This window comes from Patiria miniata, unplaced genomic scaffold (assembly GCF_015706575.1).
Source record: "Patiria miniata isolate m_02_andy unplaced genomic scaffold, ASM1570657v1 HiC_scaffold_7, whole genome shotgun sequence".
NCBI classification, from domain to species: domain Eukaryota; kingdom Metazoa; phylum Echinodermata; class Asteroidea; order Valvatida; family Asterinidae; genus Patiria; species Patiria miniata.
In genome coordinates, this window is record NW_024037074.1 from 286,207 (window position 1) to 310,764 (window position 24,558).

Genomic DNA, 24,558 nt, shown 5'->3' on the forward strand with positions numbered 1-24,558 from the left:
AAAGTGTTTTGTCTTTTGATCAAGTTTGATGTGACTGTTGCGTTAATTAGCACATAGCATGCAGCCAATGAGATACTTAAATGTACAAACTTTTACACATGTACAATGCAATTAATTTTAGGTTCATAAATTATACAGAAAATCCCAAAGCTGTGAAGTGTAAAATACCTAAATCAATATCACAGCAACATTAGAAACAATTGTGAACATGTGCACGGGCATTGCAAAAAAGTGTGCGTAAAATGTGGTCATTACTTTCATACAAACACAGGGCTGGGATATTTCATGTTTTAGTGAAATTCACTTTACAGCCTTTTGATGCTGTTATTAAAGCTAGAGTCCATCATTTGCAGCCATCCGAAAAGTAAATTATTGTTAAAAAACAAACTTGGTTGAAAGATAGTAAGGGAGCTAAACTCCCTGTGAAATTATTCTTTCTGGGAAGCTGTTATTTTGAAGTAATCAACGAAAGAAGGCATTTCCAACGGTGATTCTTAAGAAGCACCGTAGGAAAATTTAAATTAGTAGTTCGTTTTGTTATTCAGCGCAGCGCGCACAAGTATTGGAACGACGCACACGCGCGCAGGGTTGTTATAATTCGTCGGATCAGTGCGCGACGTCGCATACAGCTGCAATTCAAAACAATTCAAAACATGATTCAGTAACTTTTGATTTGAAATTGAGATCTTTGAATGCTGTTTTTCTCGGAATGTACAGCTGAAGCTTAGCTGAAACTTCATCAGGTTAGTTGCTCAGTATCCTTCATTAGATTTTGAACTCTTTTGTTGCTTCAAACGAACAAAATGCATAAATTACAAATGATGGACTGTAGCTTTAACAGACCTTGACAAATCCCAAGCATGGAGCACAATACATACATACTCCTATAAAAAGGCACAAACTGTATGGTTATTGTTATTCAGGGTCCAATGTTAAGGGAGCAAACTCACCGCAAATCCAAAGTGTCTTGGGAGATTTTGGATCTCAATCTTGAAGATCTCTGAGGTGAAGTGCTGTTGTGTCAGATAGTGATAAGGATCCGTTATGGCAGCACCAGTCACCGGTACGTCAGAGGTGCTGGTGGAATGGTTATCTTGTGGGTCAAGACCTGATGCACAAATGAACAGATTAAAAAAATTGATATGGCTAGAGCTATATTGTCTAGGTCTTCACCCAAAACAATTACATGGGAACAATCTGACAATAGCCGTAGCCATAGCTCTAGAAGCCCGTTTCAGACACAGCCTAAGTAACAGATCAACAAAGTTGCAAGTTATGCATTAGGAGCATCTGATTCCAAATACATTACACCAATCTTTGTGCATACATGTAGCACAACGTGGAAAATATTTTTTGAAAACCATATAAAGTGCAGAATTTTTGTTCGAAGTTTCTTAAAAAACCCTTTAGCAAGGAGAAATGCATTGTATAGACTTTTTTTGCTGCAGAACACAGATATATAATACACGAGACCATTGTAGGCTTTAGATGTACAGTATGGGATTTAAGTCTGGTGTATTAAAGGTGTCTACACAGCTACTAGCTGGAAAAAAATGTAGTTGATAGTTAAAGTCAGCAATGTCTTCCTCACTTCTGTCAATAGAGCGTGCAAGTTGACCTCAAAAACCTAGGTGATTTTACTAGGTTTATCCAGTCAAGGGCAAAGAATGGGTTCTGAACAAGAAAAAAATCATTCCAATTTACAACACATTCAAAAAATATTGCAAGTTGATTACTATAGTAAATTGAAGAAATGTGGACCTCCACTTCCGTTCACTGGGTGAATTCAAACACGGGAGTCTGTGGCTAGACTAGTCAGTGTTTGGTACCAAGATGTTCACATGAAAAGTGAATGTGAACTGGCGAGATTTGCATGCTCTATTATTGTACATAATCTGTGTAGCACCACTAGTCTGTTGTATTACATTATGAGCTCTATGTCTGTATGATGTTCAACTGCAAAGCAATATTTTAATATTTCTTTTAGATGGACTCAAGGGTACTTTGAATTTGGGTAACTGAAAAATGAATGCTGTAAAATATGAATGTTGTTGTAAAGTTAGCATCATACAAGATGTATCTTAATTTGCACGGTATCCGAGGAATTGCTGCTTTTCATATGTTCATTAAAGCTGCTTTTTCCTTGTGTAATTTAAAACTCTAAACACAAATAATACAGAAATGTACCAAATCGGTGTTTGAGCTCTTAAGTCTTTCTGCTACCTAGTAATATTCGAGAAAAAAAAATTGCAGGGCAAACCATGTTTCTAAAAGTCACACACTTTTCTATAGGACAAACAAATTTGCGTGTAAAGCAAGATCAGTGATAAAATACACAAAAGTGTACACTAGCAACATTTAAATAAACAGTGATTTTCCTGAATTTTGTATTGAAAACCTAATTCTTGCTTGTACAAATGTAATTGTTGAAAAATCCCTACTGAGTAAAAGAGCTTGCTGGTCAATGTTGAAAGTACAAACATAGGCCTATACCCTCAATATTCATGCCACAAAAGTAAGCCAACATATTGGTCAGCAAAGGGGATGACAAGGGTTTAAGTCTTTTGTGACTTGTTTCTTTCTTTTCAATAATTAATTCCTGACAGACATAATAGACAATGCACAATATGTACACCTGTCAATCTTTCTGTGTTTTGCATTCTGATTGGTTAGAATTGATCAGCATTAGCTACTAATAGGCCACGCCCCTCGACAGCCGATCCAATCAAACATGAACGCTGATCTACGGCTTTTGCAAAATGGAAACCTCTGTGAAAATACTTACTTTTGTAAGCGCCAAGCCAATGAAAATAAGAAGACATGATACTGAAACTTTTGCACAATTTATCCAGGGCCAAGTTTCATGAAGACCTGACGAGAAATTAGGGGAATAACTGAGAAAAAAATTCCCGAAACTTTCTGTTGCGGTTTTCATAACAGGCGGTTTTCATAACAGGCGCATTATGTACATGTGTGCACACTTTATATCCAGGCGAGGGGGTACTTGTGAACGGAGCGCATACACACACAAAATGAAGAGATTGCATAAATAAAAATAAATGCCAGTTGCACTCACCGATGCCATCTACACTCTTGCCGATGGTAAACTCACACTTGTTGCAATAACTCTCTAATACTGGCTGTAATGTGCAAACAAACAATGAAAATGAAAGGAACAAATCAGACATCTCCAATGTCAGGAATTTTTACCCTTCAAAAGATTCACATGCTGTATAGTTTATCTAACAAGAAATCCAGGTTGAAATATAAATTTAGTACAAGTAAGGTGACTCTATCTATCTACCCGAGTTCAAAGATCACACCAGTCAAGCTAACCTAACACTATGTGCCAATGTGAACTATCATTCAGATTAAAATTCATAGAATCATTCACAATACTACAAATAAATTTAAATAAAATCTATATTTCTATCAACAAATATTTGTCACCTAGCTTACTCACCGATGGCTTAATTGGCTCCAACTCACATGCCATCCCACTGTGGTTCTTCCTGTCAATCAAATGAAGAGTGCACTATTAAACATGAGGGTGTGGGTTCGAATCCCACTCCAACAGGCTTGTGAATTTCTTGTGGTAACCAAAGCTATATATGCACAAGATTCAAACTGGCCCACTAACCTTTGCAAGCTCTGTTATTGAGTGGTTAAGATGTCTGCACTAGTAAGCAGGAGGTCATGGGTTCATATCCCACCCAAGCAAGCTTGCAGAATCTTTGCTCGTAAGCTCTCAGACAGCATTGAATATACAGTGCATTCAAATTTACATTGGTGAAGGTCAAAACCAGGTATTCACATTCACAACTCCCCTACGTAAACAATCAATTAAACTCATTGATTGTGGCACCTGCTATATCAGATTGGGGCCCGCCAGCCAACCCCAGCAAGCCTGGTGGTCAAGTAGTCGAGACATCTGCACTAGGAAGCAGGAGATTGTTGGTGCGAGTCTCATTTGAGCAGCTTATGAATTGTGAAGTTTTGGTTTTGTGTTCATTTTTCTGCTTTTTGTTTGTAAACATTTTTTTTTACCAACTTCCCCACCCCCTTTTAATCTTTGGGACTTTTGTGTGTGGAAAGGAAGTTTATTTCAGAAGTTGGCCCAAAGTTTGCTGAGTTTTAATTGATTCTCAAGAAAAATGAGGCATCATTTTCTGGACTTTTAATGAAATTTCAGGGCAGCTGTACATGTAAGTCCACTTGCCAGAAAACTGTGTCTGGAAACAGTTTTTTGTCAACGAAGATCACATTTCCATTCTGGCCCACAATCACCCCGTGTCTTTGGCGGGTAGCTCACCTTTGTTGCTTCAGCCAGGGAGACATCTCCACAATTTTCCGTTACAGCATCTTGGATAAATTCCTCAGAAACTCCCTGGTGTTGGTCTATTTGGTGGATAGCTGGTCCTCATACGGCTGGTTCCACAGTGGAGTCACCATGTTGTTTAACCTGTAGATTGGGAAAAGATGTGAAAAGCACATTCAGTATTCCAGAGTCTTAACAAATTTTGGAAAAAGTGAATAGCTCAACTGCTATAAGCCTTTTGCGATATATGGCAGACACAATACAAGGGTGTTATTTGATTTGGGTATATTGGGGTAACTTATGCAAAAGACTAGACCCAGACCAAATAGCGCCCTCGTATTGTGTCCACCGTATCTCCAAAGGGTAATGAATTGTGTGTGGAACTTGTCATCTTTCTACCATTCTCATAACTTCAGTTCATAGTTCTGGTGGTGCATTGCAAATTAAAGTTTACGCTTGAAACAATGAGGGTAATGTGTTCAACTTAGACAGTTTATCAGATAAAACAAGAATCATCTGAAACTGTGAATCACACACACTCTACACAGACATGCAACCTTTAATGCTGTACCTTCTAGGAAAAAAAACAAGGAAAACTGTCCACATAACAGTTTTACTCAACAAATGCCGGACGAGGTACTAAATGTACTTAAAGTTCCGTGCTATTTTCGAGTTTCATCCCGAAAAACAGATTTCTTTACCAATCTGCTATTTTTCAAGCAATACAAAAGTTATTCACTTTTGAATGAAACACCAAACACAGAAAAGCTCACGTTCAGTTATTGAATTATTACTTTACAATTCCAAATTATTGGCTGCCAAACATTATTTCTGTTCTTGCTGGATAGGCTGGTCTCCCCCCCCCCCCCCACAATCAGTATCAATATTGTACGGACGGGAGCCAATCTGTTGGCAAAGCTGGTCATCAGTTTGGGCCAAGAACAAAAAGAAAAGTTCATGGGTACTTTCCTAGTATAACATTTGATAGCAGAAGTCTAAGTACACTTTCAATTTCAAACAAGAGAGTGTAGGAATTCCATGGTTTCAAATCTTTGTTGATGCAGTGACTATTTGTATCTGTATTTTAAATGTCTTTCTTGATTATCCAAACACCAAATCTACAGCTTGTGTCAAGTTTCTATATGTGAGATATAAATAAATATGTTGTAAGCAAAATGTAGTGAACGACCTGAAAGATTTTGTGTCATTTTTTGATCTGCATCTAATTTTATTCAGTTATAGATAATTCAAGCGTTACGTTATGTCTGTGATCTTTTATGAGCTGTAAAACTCTACATGTAAAAAGTGCAGAGTGCCATTTCACTTTTTTTTAAGTAACCTAGATATGAGCAAAACCTTAACGACGGATTACACAATGTACATGTAAAAAAATTCTGGAAGAGAAAATAAAAAGTTATTCTGAAGTACAGTCGGCTCCCGTTATAGCGAAAACGGCTAGAATGCCAAAGTCAACTGTGAAACTCTATTGTCTACTTTGGTTTAGTATGCATTCAAAACAAGGAACAAAGAACTAATCCTTACAAATCTTAGAGATAAAAAAACACTAAGGGGAAAAAATGCAGAAGCTTTTTATTTCAACTACACATTGCTCCAGGTCTTATATTCGCTGTTAGTATAAAACTGGAGTGATCTTGAAATAGGACAGAACACTCTTTGCTACATCTGAATAAAATGTTGGATATGGAGAACGATGAAGTTGAAAAGCACCTTGAGAACTTTATCAAGACTCACAAAAGAAATTAACAAATACTATGGTTAAGTACTGAAATCAATGCACCAATCGGCCTCCTCTTAAACTTGGTCTTTCTCTTCACAGTCATTCGAGTGAAGTCAATGAGTACAATCATCAACATCTACTTATCCAATCTGGCTGTGGCTGACTTGCTCTTCCTTATGACTCAATGTATATTTGTATTGTGTTCATCCCAAGTGTACAAAGCATTCCAGAGTGTCAAATACATGTTTGTTGCTGTTTCTAGTTTTTTTGTAGTGATCATAGCAGCTGAGAGATTCTCTGCAGTGCGCAATCCTCTGACATTCAAGGAAAAAGCCTCTAACTCTCGAGCAGCAAAGATATCAGCAGGACTCTGGGTGCCAACAATTATTGTTGGTGTGATCCCAATATTCTTGCCAGAGACTTTCTTTAAAGACATCTTTTTTTGGATTAATTTTGTTACCAACACTACCTGTTTAGTTGCCACTCTTGCTTTGTACATCTTGGTAGTAGTTAAAGTGTGCAAGCAATCAGCACAGTTGCCAAATTGTCCCAAGCGAGCAGGCAAGGTCCTCTGTATGGTTATCATCAATACTGCCATTTTTTTTTCATTCTGAACTCACTGAACGTTTCAGCTGCAATTATTTATACTCTGGGAACAACTTATACTTTGCCTGCCCAAGCTATTGAATATCTAGAACTTGCAGAAAATCTGCAGACTTATCAATAGCTCAATTAATTCCCTCGTCTACAGTGCTGACAAACGCTGACTATCGTGCAGCTGTCGTCCTCTCATTCCTCAAACTGTGCTGTCGTTATAAGATGGAATTTTTGCGTCGGGGTGATATAAATCAAATTAGGTTTTGCCCTGCACCAACGTTTTTAAACACTGTATACTCAGTGTATTACTTCCCGAGTGAAAGTTGGAAAAAATCACTCGGGTGGGACTCAAACCCACGACCTCCTGCTTTCTAGTGCAGATGTCTTACCACTCGACCACCGAGCTAACGGGATCGGGTGGCCGGTTCGAATCTGATGTACATAGCGGCGGGTACCGCATAAACTATTATAAGATGGAATTTTCCGTTCGAACCAGCCATCCAATCCCGTTAGCTCGGTGGTCGAGTGGTAAGACATGTGCTGTTGTTGCTTCCCAAGACGAAATCCCAGCCGACCATTGCAGCCGGGGAAGCAGATTGAGCTTCATGTGATTCCACATGCAGGCAGAAAATGACCAAGAGCACCATGCTGCCAGGCCAAGCAGCAGCAAGCCACCAAGCCAAAGGCATGCACAACACACAGCGAGTCAGCAGTCACTGGAAAGCTGTCAAGAACAATGTTCCTTTTTCTCAGTGCTTGCACAAGCGGCACGCAACACATTGATATTCGTGTATGAGGCAACTTTCTCTCGGGTGGTAAAGCCCCTGTCACACTGTCTGCGATCTTATGTGCGCTCTTACTGCGTCCTTGAAAAATAGCTGGGGTGCAAAAACAACTACTAGATCGCAGCAACAACTACATAGGTTGCCAGATGGGCGCCGGAGGGTCTTAATGGTCTCCGATGAGCAACAAGGTCTTTGAACATGCACAAAACAATCACAACACCTCGGCGCTCTGGCCAAGGCGCCACAATGACGCAACTCGAGGGGCTGTGCGAGCGTGAATCGTGCGACATTTAAGGGGCATTGAGGCAGCCTAGGCGCAAGACAGTTGATGTAGTCTCCATGAGAAGGTAACTCGACTGCGTTGAACTTGTAGAATAATTTTGAAACTGGACTGTGTATTGACCATTTTGTCGTGGTATTTATACAGCGTAAGTGACGTCCCATGAGCGTATTTTGGTCGAATAGAGAGCGCGACGTGAGCTATAAGGACGTATCAACAGCAAGCAGAGCGTAGTGTGAGCGCAGTGACAGCGCAGCGGCAGCGACTAGATAGAGTAATTGAGCTTGACAGGGGCGCATAGAGAGCGAGTTGAGCGCATCGTAAGCGTGGGGAGAGCACAGTATGAGCGTAGCTTGAGCTTCTTTGATACAGAAAGTTGTCATTTTCTTGCGTCCTCGCTGCGATTGTTACATTTATGAAATATTTTTGGTCGCCGTAAGGTCTCCTTTGAGATCGCATATAATGTGCCAGGCCCTTAACACACTGAGTAAACAGTGTGTATTTACATCGGAGAAGGGTGAAACCTAATTTGATTTTCATCTGCAAAAATTCCATCTTGTGATTGGCGCATATTACCGTGAAACACCTTACTGGTAACGAGAAACATTCACAGTATATTATCAAGAATAGAAAAGTATTTTACTTTAAAGTAGGGAATTGTCAATACTTCCTGTGTCATCAGTAATGTGCAGGCCCAGAACAGATTGCAACCAACTTTCAGTGTCACATTCCCTGGTTTGCCCCTCCCCAAGAAATATGACCCTCAGAAGTCTGGTACACCCGTCACACAAAATAAATTGTCACACAAAATAAATTGTCAATTCACTCGACAATTTATTTTGTGTGACGGTGTACCAGACTACTGAGGGTTATATTTCTTGGGGAGGAGCAAACCAGGGAATGTGACAAATGGGGGCTCGTCCGGGAAATGAAAAAAACAAATTGAGAAAAGCCGGTAGTCTCAGGTGTGTGGTTATACACGATACTTCAAGATTGACACAGGGTGAGTTAAAAAAAAAATGGAACCAAAATCCCAAAAATTATATTTCATATTTAAAAAATATGTAGCATCAAAAATAATGAAGGGAAAGCAAACATCTTAAGGTACTTTAAGATGAAAAAATGGATAAGTAAAGTGGTCAATCCATTCAGAAAATATCACCATTTAAACACAATGACCCTAAAAACCTGTCTCCTCAAAAAAAATGTGATTTCAAGAATCGTTGTCACAATTGTCTTCAAACATCTCCAGCAATAAACTCTCAGTTTAAACATTAAAAAGGTTCAACAGAATCACTTTGAAGGCCTGTCCTTTAAAGCTATAGTCCATCATTTGTAATTAGTGCATTTTGTTCGTTTGAAGCAATAAATGTGTTCAAAATCTAATGAAGGATACAGAACAACTTGCTTGATAAAGTTTCAGCTCAGATTCAGCTTTATATTCCGAGAAAAACAGCATTCTAGGATCTCAATTTCAAATCAAAAGTTGCTAAATCATGTTTCGAATTGTTTTGAATTGCAGCTTTACGCGATGTCGCGCACTGATCCAACAAATTATAGCAACCGCGCGTGCCTGTGCGTCGTTCCAATGCTTGTGCGCACTGCGCTGAATAACAAAACGAACTACTAATTTAAATTTTGCTATGGTGCTTCTTAAGACGCACCATTGGAAATGAGTTTCGTTGATTTCTTCGAATTGAGAGCTTGCCAGAAAGGATAATTTCACAGGGAGTTTAGTCCCCTTACTATCTTTCACAGGGGTTGCCCTTAACTTTTTTTTTTGACTAGCCAGCCTGACCAGTTGGCCAGCATTTTGACTGGTCCGCCAGGTTTTTGACTGGTCCGTCTTATACAGCGTGTACCCACCAGTTAATCAGTTTCACATAAGTCTTATTAAACTAGACTATAGTCAACACCCATGTCACCTGAGCAATAGAGGTCTATTTTCTTCCTCCATGATCTGAGGCCGCAAAAAAAATATAAAGTTCTGCCTCAGATTACATGCCTTTTAAAAATAGGGTTGGTAGGTCTGATTTTTGGGGGTTTTTTTGGCCAATATTTTTTATGCAGCTTGAAAGGGGTATTCAATTAGGCCTCAGTAGGCAAAGTTTTAGCCCGATTTATTTTCATTGTACTACGAACAAGGGCGGATCCAGAACACATTTTGGGGGGGGGGGGCCAAAAAAAATTGGGTCAAAAAAATTACGGCGTGGGGTTCGGGGCCCGCTTAAGGGCCCCAAAAACATTTTGGATTCTAGATGCTCTGTGGTGCGATCTGAGGCAATTTCTGACCACTTTAACCAATGGAAAAGATGGTGGTGTACTCATTGCCTGCCTTTACTGCGATGTCACATAAAAAAAAATTTAAAAATTGGTTTCGTTTTTGGGGGGGGGGCATAGCCCCCTTTGGCCCCCCCCTGGATCCGCCCTTGACTACGAAAGCTAAACACAAAATGATGGCCACAAAAAGTGAATAAAACCTACCTTAATTAGGCCAAAAAAATAGTTCTGCTTCCGATTACATGCCTTTCAAAAATAGGGTCGGTCGGTCGGAAATTCTTTTTTTGCCAATTTTTTTTTATGCAGAGTGAATGGGGTATTCAATTTTTTATATGCGAAGTATTAGCCTGAACTATTTTCATTGCACTACGAAAGCTATACACGAAATAGCGACAAAAAGTGAATAAAACCTACCTGTAATTATTGTCAATATATTTACGTTCGATAATTTCAAAAAAATGGTAATCCTTACATTTAGGACACCTCTATTTTGTACGAGTTCTGTTCAAAACTGACTTTTGCAGATGACTGTCCAGTACCAAAGTGACTTTTGCAGGCTAAAGAAGTCTTTTTTCTTCAGACAAACTCATGTTAGTTATAATTTTGAAAGCACTTTCAAAGAAAAAGTGAATTTCCTACCTTTTTTGGCAGTTTGCCATCTTGCTTTTAAATCTATTTTCTGTTTGTCATCGTCCCCTCATAAATCAAAACCCTGCCCTCTTTCTACAAATCAAACCTGCTGATATTCAAGAGGTGTCATTGCCAACTGTTCAAATGTGCCAAGAAATACCAGAATGTCACTTTTGAGTGTCATTTAGTCAGCTGTTTTGGTGAGTCTTTTAACCTTATATAGGAAAGGGGTCCTAAAAATAAGAATTACCCAAAAATTAATGGAAAATTCAGGTTGTTCGCACCATATGCACAACGCTAGTCAAGACGTGGGGAGCTGGCCAAAACTCCGAGGTGTATGATGCGTGCGTGTGTGGCAAGCGGCCCACCATGGGCCGACAGACCCGTTTTCACGGTCAAAAATTTCGGGAAACACACGGCATGTATCACTCCAAATACGAGTAGTTCGTTCTCAAAATGAACTCTTGAACACAGAAAATACACAGACAAGCTAGATCAATTCTGTATAAAATTAACTTGCAAAAATGTTCTTTCTCCATTGGTGTTTTCTTGGCATTTTTACGATGTTGAATCCGACCAGTTGACAGAGCACGTGCCTGGCGCCTGCACGATGCATAGCAGCAATGCTCTAGCGCTATCGATTGCATAGCCGTGCACAGACTAGTTACCGCATTTTCATCATGATGTCTTCTAAATTGGCGCGGCGGGAACCAGTCATCGCTGCATTGGGCTGGATTACGGGTTACCGGATTACGCACATGATTATAGTCACCGTGACATCGAATTGCGAAGTAGTCATATCGCGAAGCAAATTTGTAAAAATAACGGAGGTTTCTTTTGAAAAAATAGCGAATGTACATATACATGTAAGTAAGAAACCAAATAAATACAACAAGCATTTTTTTGACACAGATTTTTTCAGCTGGCCAGCCGGACCACTTGGCAAGGTGTTTCAGCTGGTCCGCCGGCAATTCAACTGGCATTTGGCCAGCGGACCACCGCTAAGGTCGAACCCTGATAGTGCATTAAGTCAAAAGCTATTGCCACAGACAACAATGCCTGTCTCATCAGACACAGCCTCACATACATGTACCTAGTCTAGGGGCTAGACGATGTTATGGTCGGATACACAATTACATGCTGCAGCGATGACCCGCCGTCGCAAGAGGTGGCTATCAAAACCAACCAATATCCCCCACCATCGGAACGTCTAGGCCAACTCATAAAATCTCTCCCCCCCAAAAAAAAAAATGGGGGAAGTGCGCATGCGCTACTTCCGCAGGCAATTACTGTTCATTTTCAGTCCCACACAAACTACACACAACAAAAGTGCTGACCAGTGAAGTTGCACAAACGTCTTGCTGCATCTTTTACGTTACTTGAAGAAATTTGAAAGTTTCCTTGGGAACTACTGTGAATTGTTTTTGAATGCGCGCTGCATATATTAGGCCAAAGGTGTGCGCACATTACACAACCAGTAGGAATTGGCCTATACGTTGTTCCGACGGGTTCGTGGGTGATATTGGTTGGTCAGTGGGTGTGGGTTTATCACTGCAACAAGTTATCGCATATCAAACCATAACAATGTCTAGCCGTTAAGCCTCAGTCATACATTCACTGTTTGGAGCTACAGCTATCCACAGTTGAGAATTGTGATAACCGTGGGAGTACTGTATTCATCCTAAATATCTGCGTGGTTATCCCTCATCTTCCTTTGGTATTCGTGGAGGCGCTACAGAACTTTTAAACTGTTCCAAACGTCCTTGGTGAATCGTCATGAAAATCAATGCGCAGTGAAACCCGGGGACATCCATAGAACAACTGTACTAATTCGTAGTGTTATTTGTAGCTATTTGTACATACTCTTGGAGATTTGTAGCTCATTCGTGGTGGAAATCTATTCTCTACGAATTCACTACAGATGTCCTACGGTTATGCCCAGATATGCTTGAATTCTGCTAAGGTTGTACTACGAATATGACTATGCTTTATTTGTAGGAGAACCTTGGTCATCCGTGGCCCAATCGCAGACAACTGTGGCATTAACATCATTATTCTTGGTAATACTGTCAATATTCGTAAACAATCCATTCAAGAAACCGTGGTGTATTCCTAGAGAAACCTCCGAAAGTTGTGGCTATCCGTCCTGAAACCCTAGTGCATTCTTAGAAAGTCAATTTCTCCATGAGTCTTGACGGTTCATAGTGATCAATTGATTCTTGGTAAACGGTGGATATTCGTAGGTCCAACCGTGAATGTGTTACTAGGGCCTTAAGACTATGACATACCTTGATCTTATTGCTGAGAGTCTGCATCTCAGTGGACAGTGTCTGCACCTTGTTGTGTAGCTCCTGGGTGGAGTCCCTGGTGGGTCTGTAGTTGGCATACTTCTCGTGTACGGCGTGGTAGATTTCACCCTTGATCTCATCAATGTGAGTTGATAATTTGCCGATGCGCGTCCCAAGGTCTTCCTTTTCCAACAGATCTGGGCAAAGAATTACAAAATATTGGGTGAGTAAAAAACACCAAAACCCAAATAGCAGGACCAACTTTCGAATGAAGTTTTGCCTGTAGCACTTTTAAACTCTAGGATATAAAAACCCAATCAATAAGCTAGTGGACTTGTAACGGTTAATAAGGCACGTATGTTTCAGCCGCTCATTTAGTTTGCGCGCATGTGCACTCAAAATATGAAATACTGATAATCAGCAAACATGGATGCCTGCAGTGGCAGTTTGAGCCACTGAAGTATCGGTCAACATCACGCTCAAAGTACTTAAATAAATTTTTCTTTCCATGTAGACAGGAATTTAAGGCAATCAAAGTCACTTTTGCAAACCTTAGCGCTAAAAAACAGAGAGTATTTGTTGCATTTTTTTTGTTTTTCCGTGTCGTGTAGTAGGAAAGTATTGGGTCACAAATTCAAAACAGGCGACAGTTTAGGGGATAATTTTTGCAGTATTGCCGAGTAATTGTAAACTTGTCTGCACTGAAAATGGTCAAGAATGCCACAGAAAGTATAAATATCATTTAAGTCGGAAACCGTTTCAATGAGAAAAGTAAGGTCTCACGTTATACGTTTTTGTTGTTGAATGGAACGTTAGTGTGCACGTACCTGTACACAGACCCTGGAATTTGGCCCGTTAACATGGCTAGCCACGCGCCGCGGCGCTCCATTTGTAATCTTTCGATGTGTTGGAAATGTATACATTTAACTGAAACGATTTACAACTGACTGGTTCCCGGCCCAGAAATGCAGTTAAGTACAATCATAGAGGGCACGAAGCTTTCAAAATGGGTTTACTCGAAAAATGACGATTTTTATAAGCTACAGGTTTCCTCTTACATCAAATCACATGTAAAATGAAAATAATCTATCATCCTTTTCGATGGTACTACGGCTGATCTAAGGTAAACCCGGCAAATTGTCCAAATGTGTAAACCAAACTCAAAAGCGAACAATGTTTTTTCCTTTTCATTTTGTACGTTTTTTTGTCCATAATTATTGTTTTTTTTTAAATTTATTTAAAAAGGTTTTTAGCGCCGTTACCACACTGTAGAGACAATTTATATCTTTGTTCACTTGGTCTAGCGATAATTTTTGGTTTGAATCATCTCTTAAGTACGTTTGAGAAGGATACATTTTAAGACATGAAAACCAGACAATCATTCAGTGCATCGTCTGCTACCGCTGTATGCAAGCTGACGACGCGGAGAAAACCATTGCGCATGCGTGAGAAGACGAACTAAATGCACGCACGGTCTATGGGGCTAAAACATATGTGACAGAGGTAGGCCTTCATGGCCTTGTCCAGTATTTACTGTATGCTCCTAGAACTATGAGGCTCCACGTAGTGGACCCTCATAGGCAGATTACCCCGCTAAACCGTTTGCTATACAAAACACCAACTAAGTACAAAACCTCCATCCCAAACAAGCTTTTTCCCACAGAACCGGTGCTCAGTTTGCCCCTAAACTCCGTACAATACCTCATGACATACTCACGTTATGTGCACCAAACAAACATCAGTGGATTATGTCAGTTTTCCGGCAAAAATGATGAAAAATATGCCCTTTCCGCACTGAGCCAACCTGACACTTGAAACATGCACGCGCACAGAATGATCGCAGTCATTTTCGGTTTGATCGCTCAGAGCGCGCCGCGGGGATATGGTATACGTAGGAGCGGAACGATAATATGCGCATGCATACAAGTGCGAGAACGTACCCGCCACGGCGCGCTCCGAGCGCTAGCGATCAAACCGAAAATGACTGCGATCATTCTGTACGCGTGCATGTTTCAAGTGTCAGGTTGACTCAGTGCGGAAAGGGCATATTTTTCATCATTTTTGCCGAAAAAACCGACAGAATCCACCGATGTTTGTTTGGTGCACATAACGTTTTGAAGGTGAAATCTGATGTTTTTTGTTGGAAAATGTTGGTTTTTGGGACAGTGACAGGATGATGTTGTCCAGGTCGCGGTATTAGCTTGGACCCCACTATCGCCAGACCATGTCCAAATGTTAAAAAAGGCGATAAGTTGGGTCCAAGTTACTCGGACTAGTAATTTGGAGGCCGTTTTGAGGGTGAAATCTGATGTTTTTTGTTGGAAAATGTTGGTTTCTGGGACAGTGACAGGATGATGTTGTCCAGCTCGCACTATTAGCTTGGACCTTACCATCACCAGACCATGTCGGGATGTTAAAAAGGCGATAAGTTTGGTCCAAGTTACTCGGACTAAGTATGTCATTGGTCATTGCCTAGCTCTACTGAGTGGAGCGTTGAATTACCGGTACCCCTCCATACAAACGCTCCACCGATTTGCCATACTTTGGTGACAGGTACACGGTCGTCATGACGGTATGCATTTTGTGCATGCCCTCGCGAGGACAAGGCCCCAAAAAACTGATAAAGAAAATACAAATGAGAAAGACAGTAACCCTGGATAGATCCACACATTCATGACATTCCATATGACCCCTCAAATTGTTCCAAACAACCGGTAATTTTGAAAAAAGAACAAAATAGTCTGAACTTACCGCTCACAATTAAATGCGTCTGCCGAGTTGCACAGTCTATTTCACTGACATGACTGATGCATAATTCATCGCGCGCGTGTGTGACGTCACTATTGAAGAAAAACAAGTCGCGCTTAATCAATGACTGTTTCATGTACTGATATGTGCCCTGCACCAAAAACCCACACTGTCAGACGGCGCGGGGCACATATGACTACATGAAACAGCTATTGAGTAAGCGCAACTTGTTTTTCTTCAATAGTGACGTCACATACGCGCGTGATGAATAATGCATCAGTCATGTCAGTGAAATAGACTGTGCAACTTGGCAGACACATTTAATTGTGAGCGGTAAGTTCAGACTATTTTGTGTTTTTTTTCAAAATTACCGGTTGTTTGGAACAATTTGAGGTGAGGGGTCGTATGGAATGTCATGAATGTGTGGATCTATCCAGGGTTACTGTCTTTCTCATTTGTATTTTCTTTATTAGTTTTTTTGGGCCTTGTCCTCGCGAGGGCATGCACAAAATGCATACCGTCATGACGACCGTGTACCTGTCACCAAAGTATGGCAAATCGGTGGAGCGTTTGTATGCAGGGGTACCCGTAATTCAACGCTCCACTCAGTAGAGCTAGTCATTGCCAATTGTTCAGATGGGTCAAGAAATAAATGCCCCACTAGTGTGGCCGTCGGTATGCTGCGCTGAACCAAAGGCCAAACACCGTGGTGCGCGCACTACTGAGGACGTTTTCATAAAATCTGCGGTCCGTTTCTTACATTCTCAGTTTCTTATTTTCTTATGGTTGTATTCTATGATGTCTCACCTATCACTTCTGGATGCTTAGATGTAATGATGTTCCATTTTCCGAGATATTCTTCAATCTTTCTGGAGCCCATATGAACTCGTGAAACGTCTGGTGATGGCAGCCATTTTGAATGTGACAAGAGATGACCTCAAGCTGTGACGTCGCGTTTATGCAAATTGCTTGTCGAGCGCGCGAGTTGCAAATGCGACGGCTGTTTCCTGTACCATGCATTTATCGTCAGGGGGCCACGTGCACCGATCTCCCCTCAGGATCTACGGCACAGGAAACAGCCGTCGCATTTGCAACTCGCGCCCTCGCGCGCTCGACAAGCAGTTTGCATAAACGCGACGTCACAGCTTGAGGTCATCTCTTGTCCCATTCAAAATGGCTGCCATCACCAGACGATTCACGAGTGCATATGGGCTCCAGAGAGATTGAAGAATATCTCGGAAAATGGAACATCATTAGAGACCTAAGCATCCCAGAAGTTAGCCCCATAAATGTGGCCTATTTACTGGACTGCCTCCGTAAACATAGGCCACACATCCACATGTACAAAAATCGTGTCGACGGAGCCAAATTTTGATTTTCACATTTAGGCTTAGTTTGTAGGGTTTTTTTGCTTTAGAAGCATACTCACCCTCTTTATAGGCTAATCAGAAAGTGCTGCCTTTTTCAGATGTCTAATTTTCGTGAAATTTCCAGATTCATTTTTACACGTTTGCGTATCAAAATTTCAACATGAAATTTCACAAAAATTAGACATCTGAAAAAGGCAGCACTTTCTGATTAGCCTGTAAAGAGGGTGAGTATGCTTCTAAAGCAAAAAAACCCTACAAACTAAGCCTAAATGTGAAAATCAAAATTTGGCTCCGTCGACACGATTTTTGTACATGTGGATGTGTGGCCTATGTTTACGGAGGCAGTCCAGTAAATAGGCCACATTTATGGGGCTACCCAGAAGTGATAGGTGAGACATCATAGAATACAACCATAAGAAAGTAAGAAACTGAGAATGTAAGAAACGGACCGCAGATTTTATGAAACTTCGTCCTCAGTAGCGCGCGGTACCACGGTGTGTGGCCTTTGGTTCAGCGCAGCATACCGACGGCCACACTAGTGGGGCTAAAGAAATATCAGAATGTCAATTTTAAGTGTCATGATTTAGTCAACTGTTTTGGTGAGTTTTTCCCTTCTTACGTAGGAACAGGGTCCTAATACTAGTAAGGATTACCGGGCGAAGCTTAGTGACCGACTGGCGACATGACACCCGTTCTCATACGTTTTATCACGCAACCGATGCAACGATAAAGATCGAATAGGCCTACTAGTACTAACAAACCAAAAAGCGTTTCAAATACTCGGCCTACATAGGAATTAAATGTACTAAGTTTTTTTTATTTTTCCTACAATAATCTCTAGAACTTTATTGAGAGAACCCTTGCTGAAAGAATAGTATTATTGGAAAACAGCTGAGTTTTACCCGTGTTTGCGAGCAGAACATCGGTGACAAGGGACGTCATCTTGATTCTTGGATCTGCCGCCGGTACAGCGCCCTCTAAACAATTTTTTTGAGAGTGACGTTTCTGAAATTTAGGAATAAGCTTCGGCTTAAGAGTCATGACTGTCTACGTAATCATTTTAACAACTAATTAAAGAGTCTAATGCAAGCATAACAACTATAACATTAGAACTGTTGACAATCGATGTTTTCAATGCAGAACAAAGACCGTTACCAATATATACAAAACTTGACAAAATAACATCGCAGTGGAAGTGAAAGCTGCGTTTCAAACGAAACAAATGTTTTACGACAAATCCCAAGGTATGCGCTTGGTATGACGTATGCCCACGTGATGGCGCGCACAGGTACGGTGGTATGGTGTTTTGTGACACTGACAGGTGCAAAATGAATGGATAATATTCACACGTGGTGGTTTGTTGTTTGCGTGCGCTGCACATGTGCACTGCACAAAATGTAACAATGCCCGTCTCTCAAAAGTTGGTGTGTCCAATTGCCCTATGATGTCGTTGCCATGTTGGGTCATGCAACTTTCTCCAGATTCGTTGTCGAGGAACTTGTTGTATCTCTACTTGTGAGGTGGTTTCAGTGTGTCCGTCGTCAACTCGATTTTCTTAAAACCTGAAAAACTGCAAGACATTCATGGTCCGGTCGTGAGTATTTAGCAGGGAAAGAATACTATTACCATTACCAAGGTTGCAATCATGGCGATTTGCATTCACAAAGCGTGGGATTCGCAATTGTGCCAATCCTGTTGCATAAACCGCAGATCTAAGATTTTCACATAATCCTATTTAAACATTTTGGATTTTGAGCATGTTAAGGAAGTGACAATTAAGCTAGTGGTTACTCACGTACGTCACAATATGTGCACCCCCCCCCCATGTTGAAGCACTTGAAAGTGTTCAACATATTTGATTGGCCTGATCGAAGATCAATCTGATAATTGACAATTATTATGTACCAAAAACAGGGCTGATGGCTTTCAGGGACTTCATTCATCCTTGCAACATATCTCTCTCTGTTATTTTAGTCTCTATTGTATTGGAGTGGTGATGTGAAGTAGTTTCCTACAGGAAATAATTAATGCTGGGTTCCTTTATTTTCAGTAGGGCCCAAAGAAATATTGATTGTGAAAAGAATGCAAAAGTCATATCCGTCACACCTTTTGTGATGGAAATGACAATTATTTTTACTTGGCTTTTGGAGGTATAATTACCTTTTCAAGTTGTTTACTTTACAACTTATGGCAGTAGGTACATATTGAGAAATACATGGGGACATGCATTTTGAGGGGGTTTTGAGGGAGTATTGTAAAGAATGAGCATCTTGTCCATTATGTTAAAGAGTTTTTAACACTGCACATAATAGGAGTCGTGTTGAAGTTAATTTCACTGCTCAAAAATCTAATTTTCTTTCTATATTTTTTCGAATTATAGTGCCTTAAAGTGTCGGGACATGAAAGTAGACACTTGATACTGAAGAATGACCCATAGGCCCCTTTTTAATAAGAACTTGCTGGGAGTGTACATGCGGGAAGAAATTCATGATAAACTATCTCCAGCATTTAGGATAGAGATAAACCCACGAATGATTCTAGCGTAAGGTTGATGCATTGGCAGTTGTACTGTTTAACTATGTTCACTATAGGGTGTCAGTGGGTACATTTAATTTTTTGAAAAGAAGCTGAAACAATTAGAAGCAGTAGGTGAAAATTAACAAAAATCCACTTTGAAAAAAGATGTATATCATAAATTTAATTTAGCTACTTAAACTGTGCATATTAATTTACTTGTGCTTTTAACAAATTCAATAAATATATAAAATCTGATATCAAAAAGTATTTTTGTCCTCTGCAGGCTGAGTGTAAACATTAAACTGAAATCCACAGGCAAAAGGGGAACTATGTATTGGTGGAGTGAGGAAATTATGGATGTGACATTTACACATTTAAACATTTAAAATAATAAACAAAATTCTAAATCGTATTTTTCCAAAAGTTTTAACAAAACTCAAATTTTAAAAACCGGAACCTATTTTCCGCTATCTTCCTTTGAGTTGAGCATGCATAACAAAAATAATCCAAACCTATTCAATTTGCTAAAAGCTAAGGAGAACTGCAGTACTAGATTACTTTCAGGCTACGTGCTCATCTTTTTATTGTTTTCAATGACAGCCCTCTTTTTATTATGTTACTCATTTATTATTTGTTGTGTCGATCATGTTGGTCTGCACAATGGGCAGTCGTCAGTCTTTGTGAAAGGGCTCAACATTGAGATGGTTCTTTAAATGTTTGCTAAACATTTACAAAATGAAACGTCACATCCTTAGAAGACATTGGAGGAGGAGGTCTAAGAAATTGGAGGAGGAAGGCAATTGGAGGTCTGTGGATGTTTGAGCTACTACGTACATGTAGAGGGTAACAGATGTCTCTGATGGTGATGCTGAAGTTTTGCGGAGCTATCGTCTGTTTGCTGACCTTCATTGCTAGACGACAGAGCATGGATGTAGCTGCTTGATACTCATGATGATGGTGTCCCTTTTGGTGAGTGCTGGGTGTTCACTGATTTCCTGTAATTCTCCCCATCTGCCATGTGCTCTGTGTTTGTGCTGTCTGGCGTTGAGTTCTCTTGCTGGTGTACCCAGTGTACACCTTCTGCATTCGCAGGGGATGCATCAGGTTCGGTCTTGGAGGCTTGCTTGTCCTGTGGGCTATTGTGGATCTTGTGGGTGTGGAAGGCCCGGATACCTTTGTCATTTAGGAAGTACTGGATGTGATGAGAACTGCCTGTGTTGGGCTGTGTAATAGGCGGGGTGAGCCTAGTGGGTTCGACCTTGGGTGTAGGGGACCCTTTGGTAGGTGAAAGACTTTGGATCTTGCGTCTTGACTGGATGAGCCTTGAATCTGTTGTGTTGTAGTGCTGTCTTGATATGGTAAAGTTGTTGCCGGCCAGGATTGTGGTTGCTGATGCAGGCTTTCCGGACAAGGTTGCTCTTTGACTGGTGTTTGGATTTCCGGGTGCAGGAAGGATTGGTTGTCGATGTTGCCAGTCAGTGTCTGTCGGTCATCTCTAATAGACTCAGGGGTCGAGGGTGTTGTCAGACTGTTTTCAGACCTTAGCATCCGGGGATGAGATTCAAGGCGCCTGATCCTCACTGCGCCAGATGCTGCTGTAAATCCAGTTGAAGTCTTTCAGGACCTGCTGGAGGTCCCATGCTGTATAATGAAGTGATGAGAGTCTCATCCGTGTACTGAAGACAAACTCTTGGTCTCAGATCTACGAAGGCAGTACTCCTATATGAAGGCATTGACTAAAACTGGGGATAGAGTTGATCCTGTGGAAGTTCCAGAAGGCTGCTTGGACAACTGGCTGTTCATTGGAAGAAAAACAGCAGGATGTAGGTGGGTCGCAGATCATGAACCTGGTTTGGAGTGTGGGGCTTCATATTTCTGCAGGGCGTAGTCAAGTCGGAGTCCCCCTTGGCACCGAGGCATGAGTAGCCTGTGGGGATGGCAGTGAATATCTGGTAGCCTTCATCGGGGTTGACCATGGTGTAGTTGGGAACACTGTGAGGTTGCGCTCATGGTGTCATTGGGATCATCACCCTCACCATCCCCATCACCCCCACTGGCGGCCGCCACCACCCCCCTCACCCTCACCACCCCCCTCACCCTCACCACCACCATCACCATCACCTGCTGTGCTGCCGCCGCGCCACCGCGCCGCTGCCGCGCCGCCGCCGCGCCGCGCCGCCGTCGCGCTGCCCGCCGCACCGCCGCCGCGCTGCCGCCGCCGCGCCGCCGCCGCGCTGCCGCTGCTGCGAACACCTTTACTTGTGATCCCAACAAAGCCATGTGCAGCTTCAGTGGAGACTCCAGGTATTCATCACCAATCCCATGGGTGAGGCATGTCTCAAGGTCTCGGTCAGGAAACCTTCATGAAGACAAGCTGTGTGAGTGTGAAACCCTCTCTCTGGATTAGGTTTGTGATCTCCTACCCATCTACATCCTGCCGTCCTTCATCCAGTGGACAGGTCAATTCTTCAAGCAGTCAGCTGGAACTTCCACAGGATTAACCCCATCTCCAGTTCTGGCCAATATCATCATATAGTTCTGTACAGCTTTCGTGGATTTGAGAGCAACAGTTATCTTCAGTTTTATGAATGACACTTTCATCATTTTATCACACAGCACAGTACCTCCAGCAGTTCCTGAGACACTTCAGCTGGTTCACACACAGCAGCATCTGGCTCACCTTGGATCGAATCTTCTTCCTGGATATTGAGGCCTCCAGGCAGTCTGGCAGTATCCTCAGCCCTTTTGTCTATCAGAGAGCCACACATTGATAGGCATCTCCACAATCAATCTGTCCAGTGCCCTGGGATCTATTCATCAGTCATTGGCACCCTTGTCTGGCAATCCTTCATCGTTGACCACGATCCTCTCCTGCGACAACTTTGCTATGTCAAGGCAACAATCCAACACAACCGATTTGGGGTACATCAAGTTGAGACACTTGATCCAAAGTCTTTCACTGACTGAAGTGTTTCGTATACTCAAGGTCTACCCATCAGGTTCATCTGGCCCATTACACTTCCCTTCATAGGCAGCTCTTATTGCATTTAGTCCTTCCTGAATGACACTGGCATCTAGGTTTTCCATGCCTAACATGATCTGCAATAGCCTACAAGGATGAGTAAGACTCTGAGACCTAACCTGATGTAACACCTGTGAATACAGAAAGGTCTGCATTGGGTACATCGGTGAGGATCTTAGCGCTGGACTCCATGAACATAAGGCGCATGGTTCTTTGGGGAGATTGCAGGAAATTTTTGATAATTCAGCATTTTACCGATCGGTAGCACCTCATCATAAGTATTGAGTGCCGCAATCCTTGCCGAGTCTGAAAGGCCTTGGATGTCTGGCACAGGATTTTTCTGCAGGACATCAGTTCCATCATCAGTGATATCTGGAGTCCTTTGCTGTGCTAGCATCTCAATATTCCACAGGCCTCCAATACTCACTCCACCAATAGTTAACATCTAGTTCCCCTTTTAGCTTGTCTGTGGGTGTCTGTCCTCAAAACTCAGCTCTGTAAGTAACATTCATGTACATGTACTCACTTGACATTCTATAGTGAACAAAAATTGCCCTTTCTTGCCTTATGTTAATTGTCCTGTCTTGCCTGCCACTTTCTTGCCTAAAGTGCCAATATTTGCCTAAAGTGCCAATTAATTCTTACCTAAAGTGCCAACTGTTTCTTGCCAAAAGTGCCAACTATTTCTTGCCAAAAGTGCCAATTAATTCTTGCCTAAATTGCCAATTAATTCTTGCCCAAAGTGCCAATCCTTGTCTAAAGTGCCATCTCTTGCCTAAAGTGCCATCTCTAGCCTCAAATGCCATCTCTTGCCTCAAATGCCATCTCTTGCCTCAAATGCCATCTCTTGCCCCAAGTGCCATCTCTCGCCTAAAGTGCCATCTCTCGCCTAAAGTGCTAACTCTTGCCTCAAGTGCCAATTCTCGCCTAAAGTGCCATTTAATTCTTGCCTAAAGTGATAATTCTTGCCATGTTGTCTAATGTCTCTAGGCCTATTGCCATCACTTGCCATAATTACATCCCTTCTTTACTGATACTGTCCTACGTGCAAAATGTTGTTCCAAACAAAGCTGCCATGCATCAACCCTCCTTGCCAGGCATGTACATGTACACTCCCATTCTAGACACACAATTCTAGTTCTAAACTCAGTTAGTTGCCTTCAACTTCAAGTCAATGGCTGGATTGAAGGTCTAGTTCATTACGTTTTTTTAGGTTAAGATTAATTCGAAGTAATCCCTTGCTAATTTGTTTAGTCATACAGAAAATTGGGTAAAAGTTCACACTGAAAGCCACAGCCCTTTACGTTGTTTTATTTCAATTAATTGTACTGGATGCTAGTATTGCTGTTGCAAGCAGGTCATCACCCACATTAGGTTAAACATACAAAGCCAAACCATTGGCACCAGTTGTCTTTTATATGAACGGCCGCACAAGTAATGCACATGCATGCGTATGGTGAGTAACCACTTAATTTTGTCACTTCCTTTGAAAAACATGTTCACCAGAGCTCTTGAAATAGAAATTGTTTGAAAAAAAAAAAACCAAGTCTATGACCCCCCCCCCCCCTTATTTTAAACCTTGACTTTGTGACTCGGCATGGCAACACTTGTTAAATCTTTGATACTTGATAAAAAATTTATTCTACTATTAAATACATTCAACATTTTCAATTTGTTTTTTTACTTCAAATTGGTGTTACTTTTTATTGTTAATTACTTTTTGATATGCATTTTGTTGGTGTCATTTGACTTTTCTTTATTTTCTAAAGAATTTGGGGTCAGAGAAGGCAAACCCAACTACATGTAAGAAGGATTATGCTGTTTTCACTAGCTTATTAATTGAGTGTAAGTGTTGCCTCAAGTAGGCGTACTCAAGTCGAAACTTTGTGCTTGTCCACGTAGTAAGTGCGAGGGCATAAATGCCAAAAACAAATCATAATTTCTGATTTAAAAAAAAAATACATTTTAAAATGACATGATATTTT

General features: G+C 41.2%; 1 protein-coding gene across 1 annotated transcript; it reads right to left on the reverse strand.

Moving 5' to 3' along the window:
* Positions 1-1,057: 1,057 nt before the first annotated feature.
* On the reverse strand, positions 1,058-18,038 carry LOC119746487 (centromere/kinetochore protein zw10 homolog). Its single transcript, XM_038223457.1, has 3 exons — positions 17,937-18,038; positions 12,917-13,113; positions 1,058-1,108 (listed from the first exon to the last, which is right to left on the reverse strand). The coding sequence occupies exons 1-3, from the start codon at positions 17,974-17,976 to the stop codon at positions 1,058-1,060; spliced, it is 288 nt and encodes a 95-aa protein (XP_038079385.1). The 5' UTR covers positions 17,977-18,038.
* Positions 18,039-24,558: the final 6,520 nt, after the last annotated feature.

Coding starts and splice junctions, on each gene's coding strand:
- LOC119746487 (XM_038223457.1), bottom strand. CDS start 17,976: ATGACGTCCCTTGTCACCGATGTTCTGCTCGCAAACACGG. Junction 13,114..17,936: donor TGTTCTGCTCGCAAACACGG/GTAAAACTCAGC, acceptor TTCTTTGCCCAG/ATCTGTTGGAAAAGGAAGAC. Junction 1,109..12,916: donor CTCTCAGCAATAAGATCAAG/GTATGTCATAGT, acceptor TTTGTGCATCAG/GTCTTGACCCACAAGATAAC.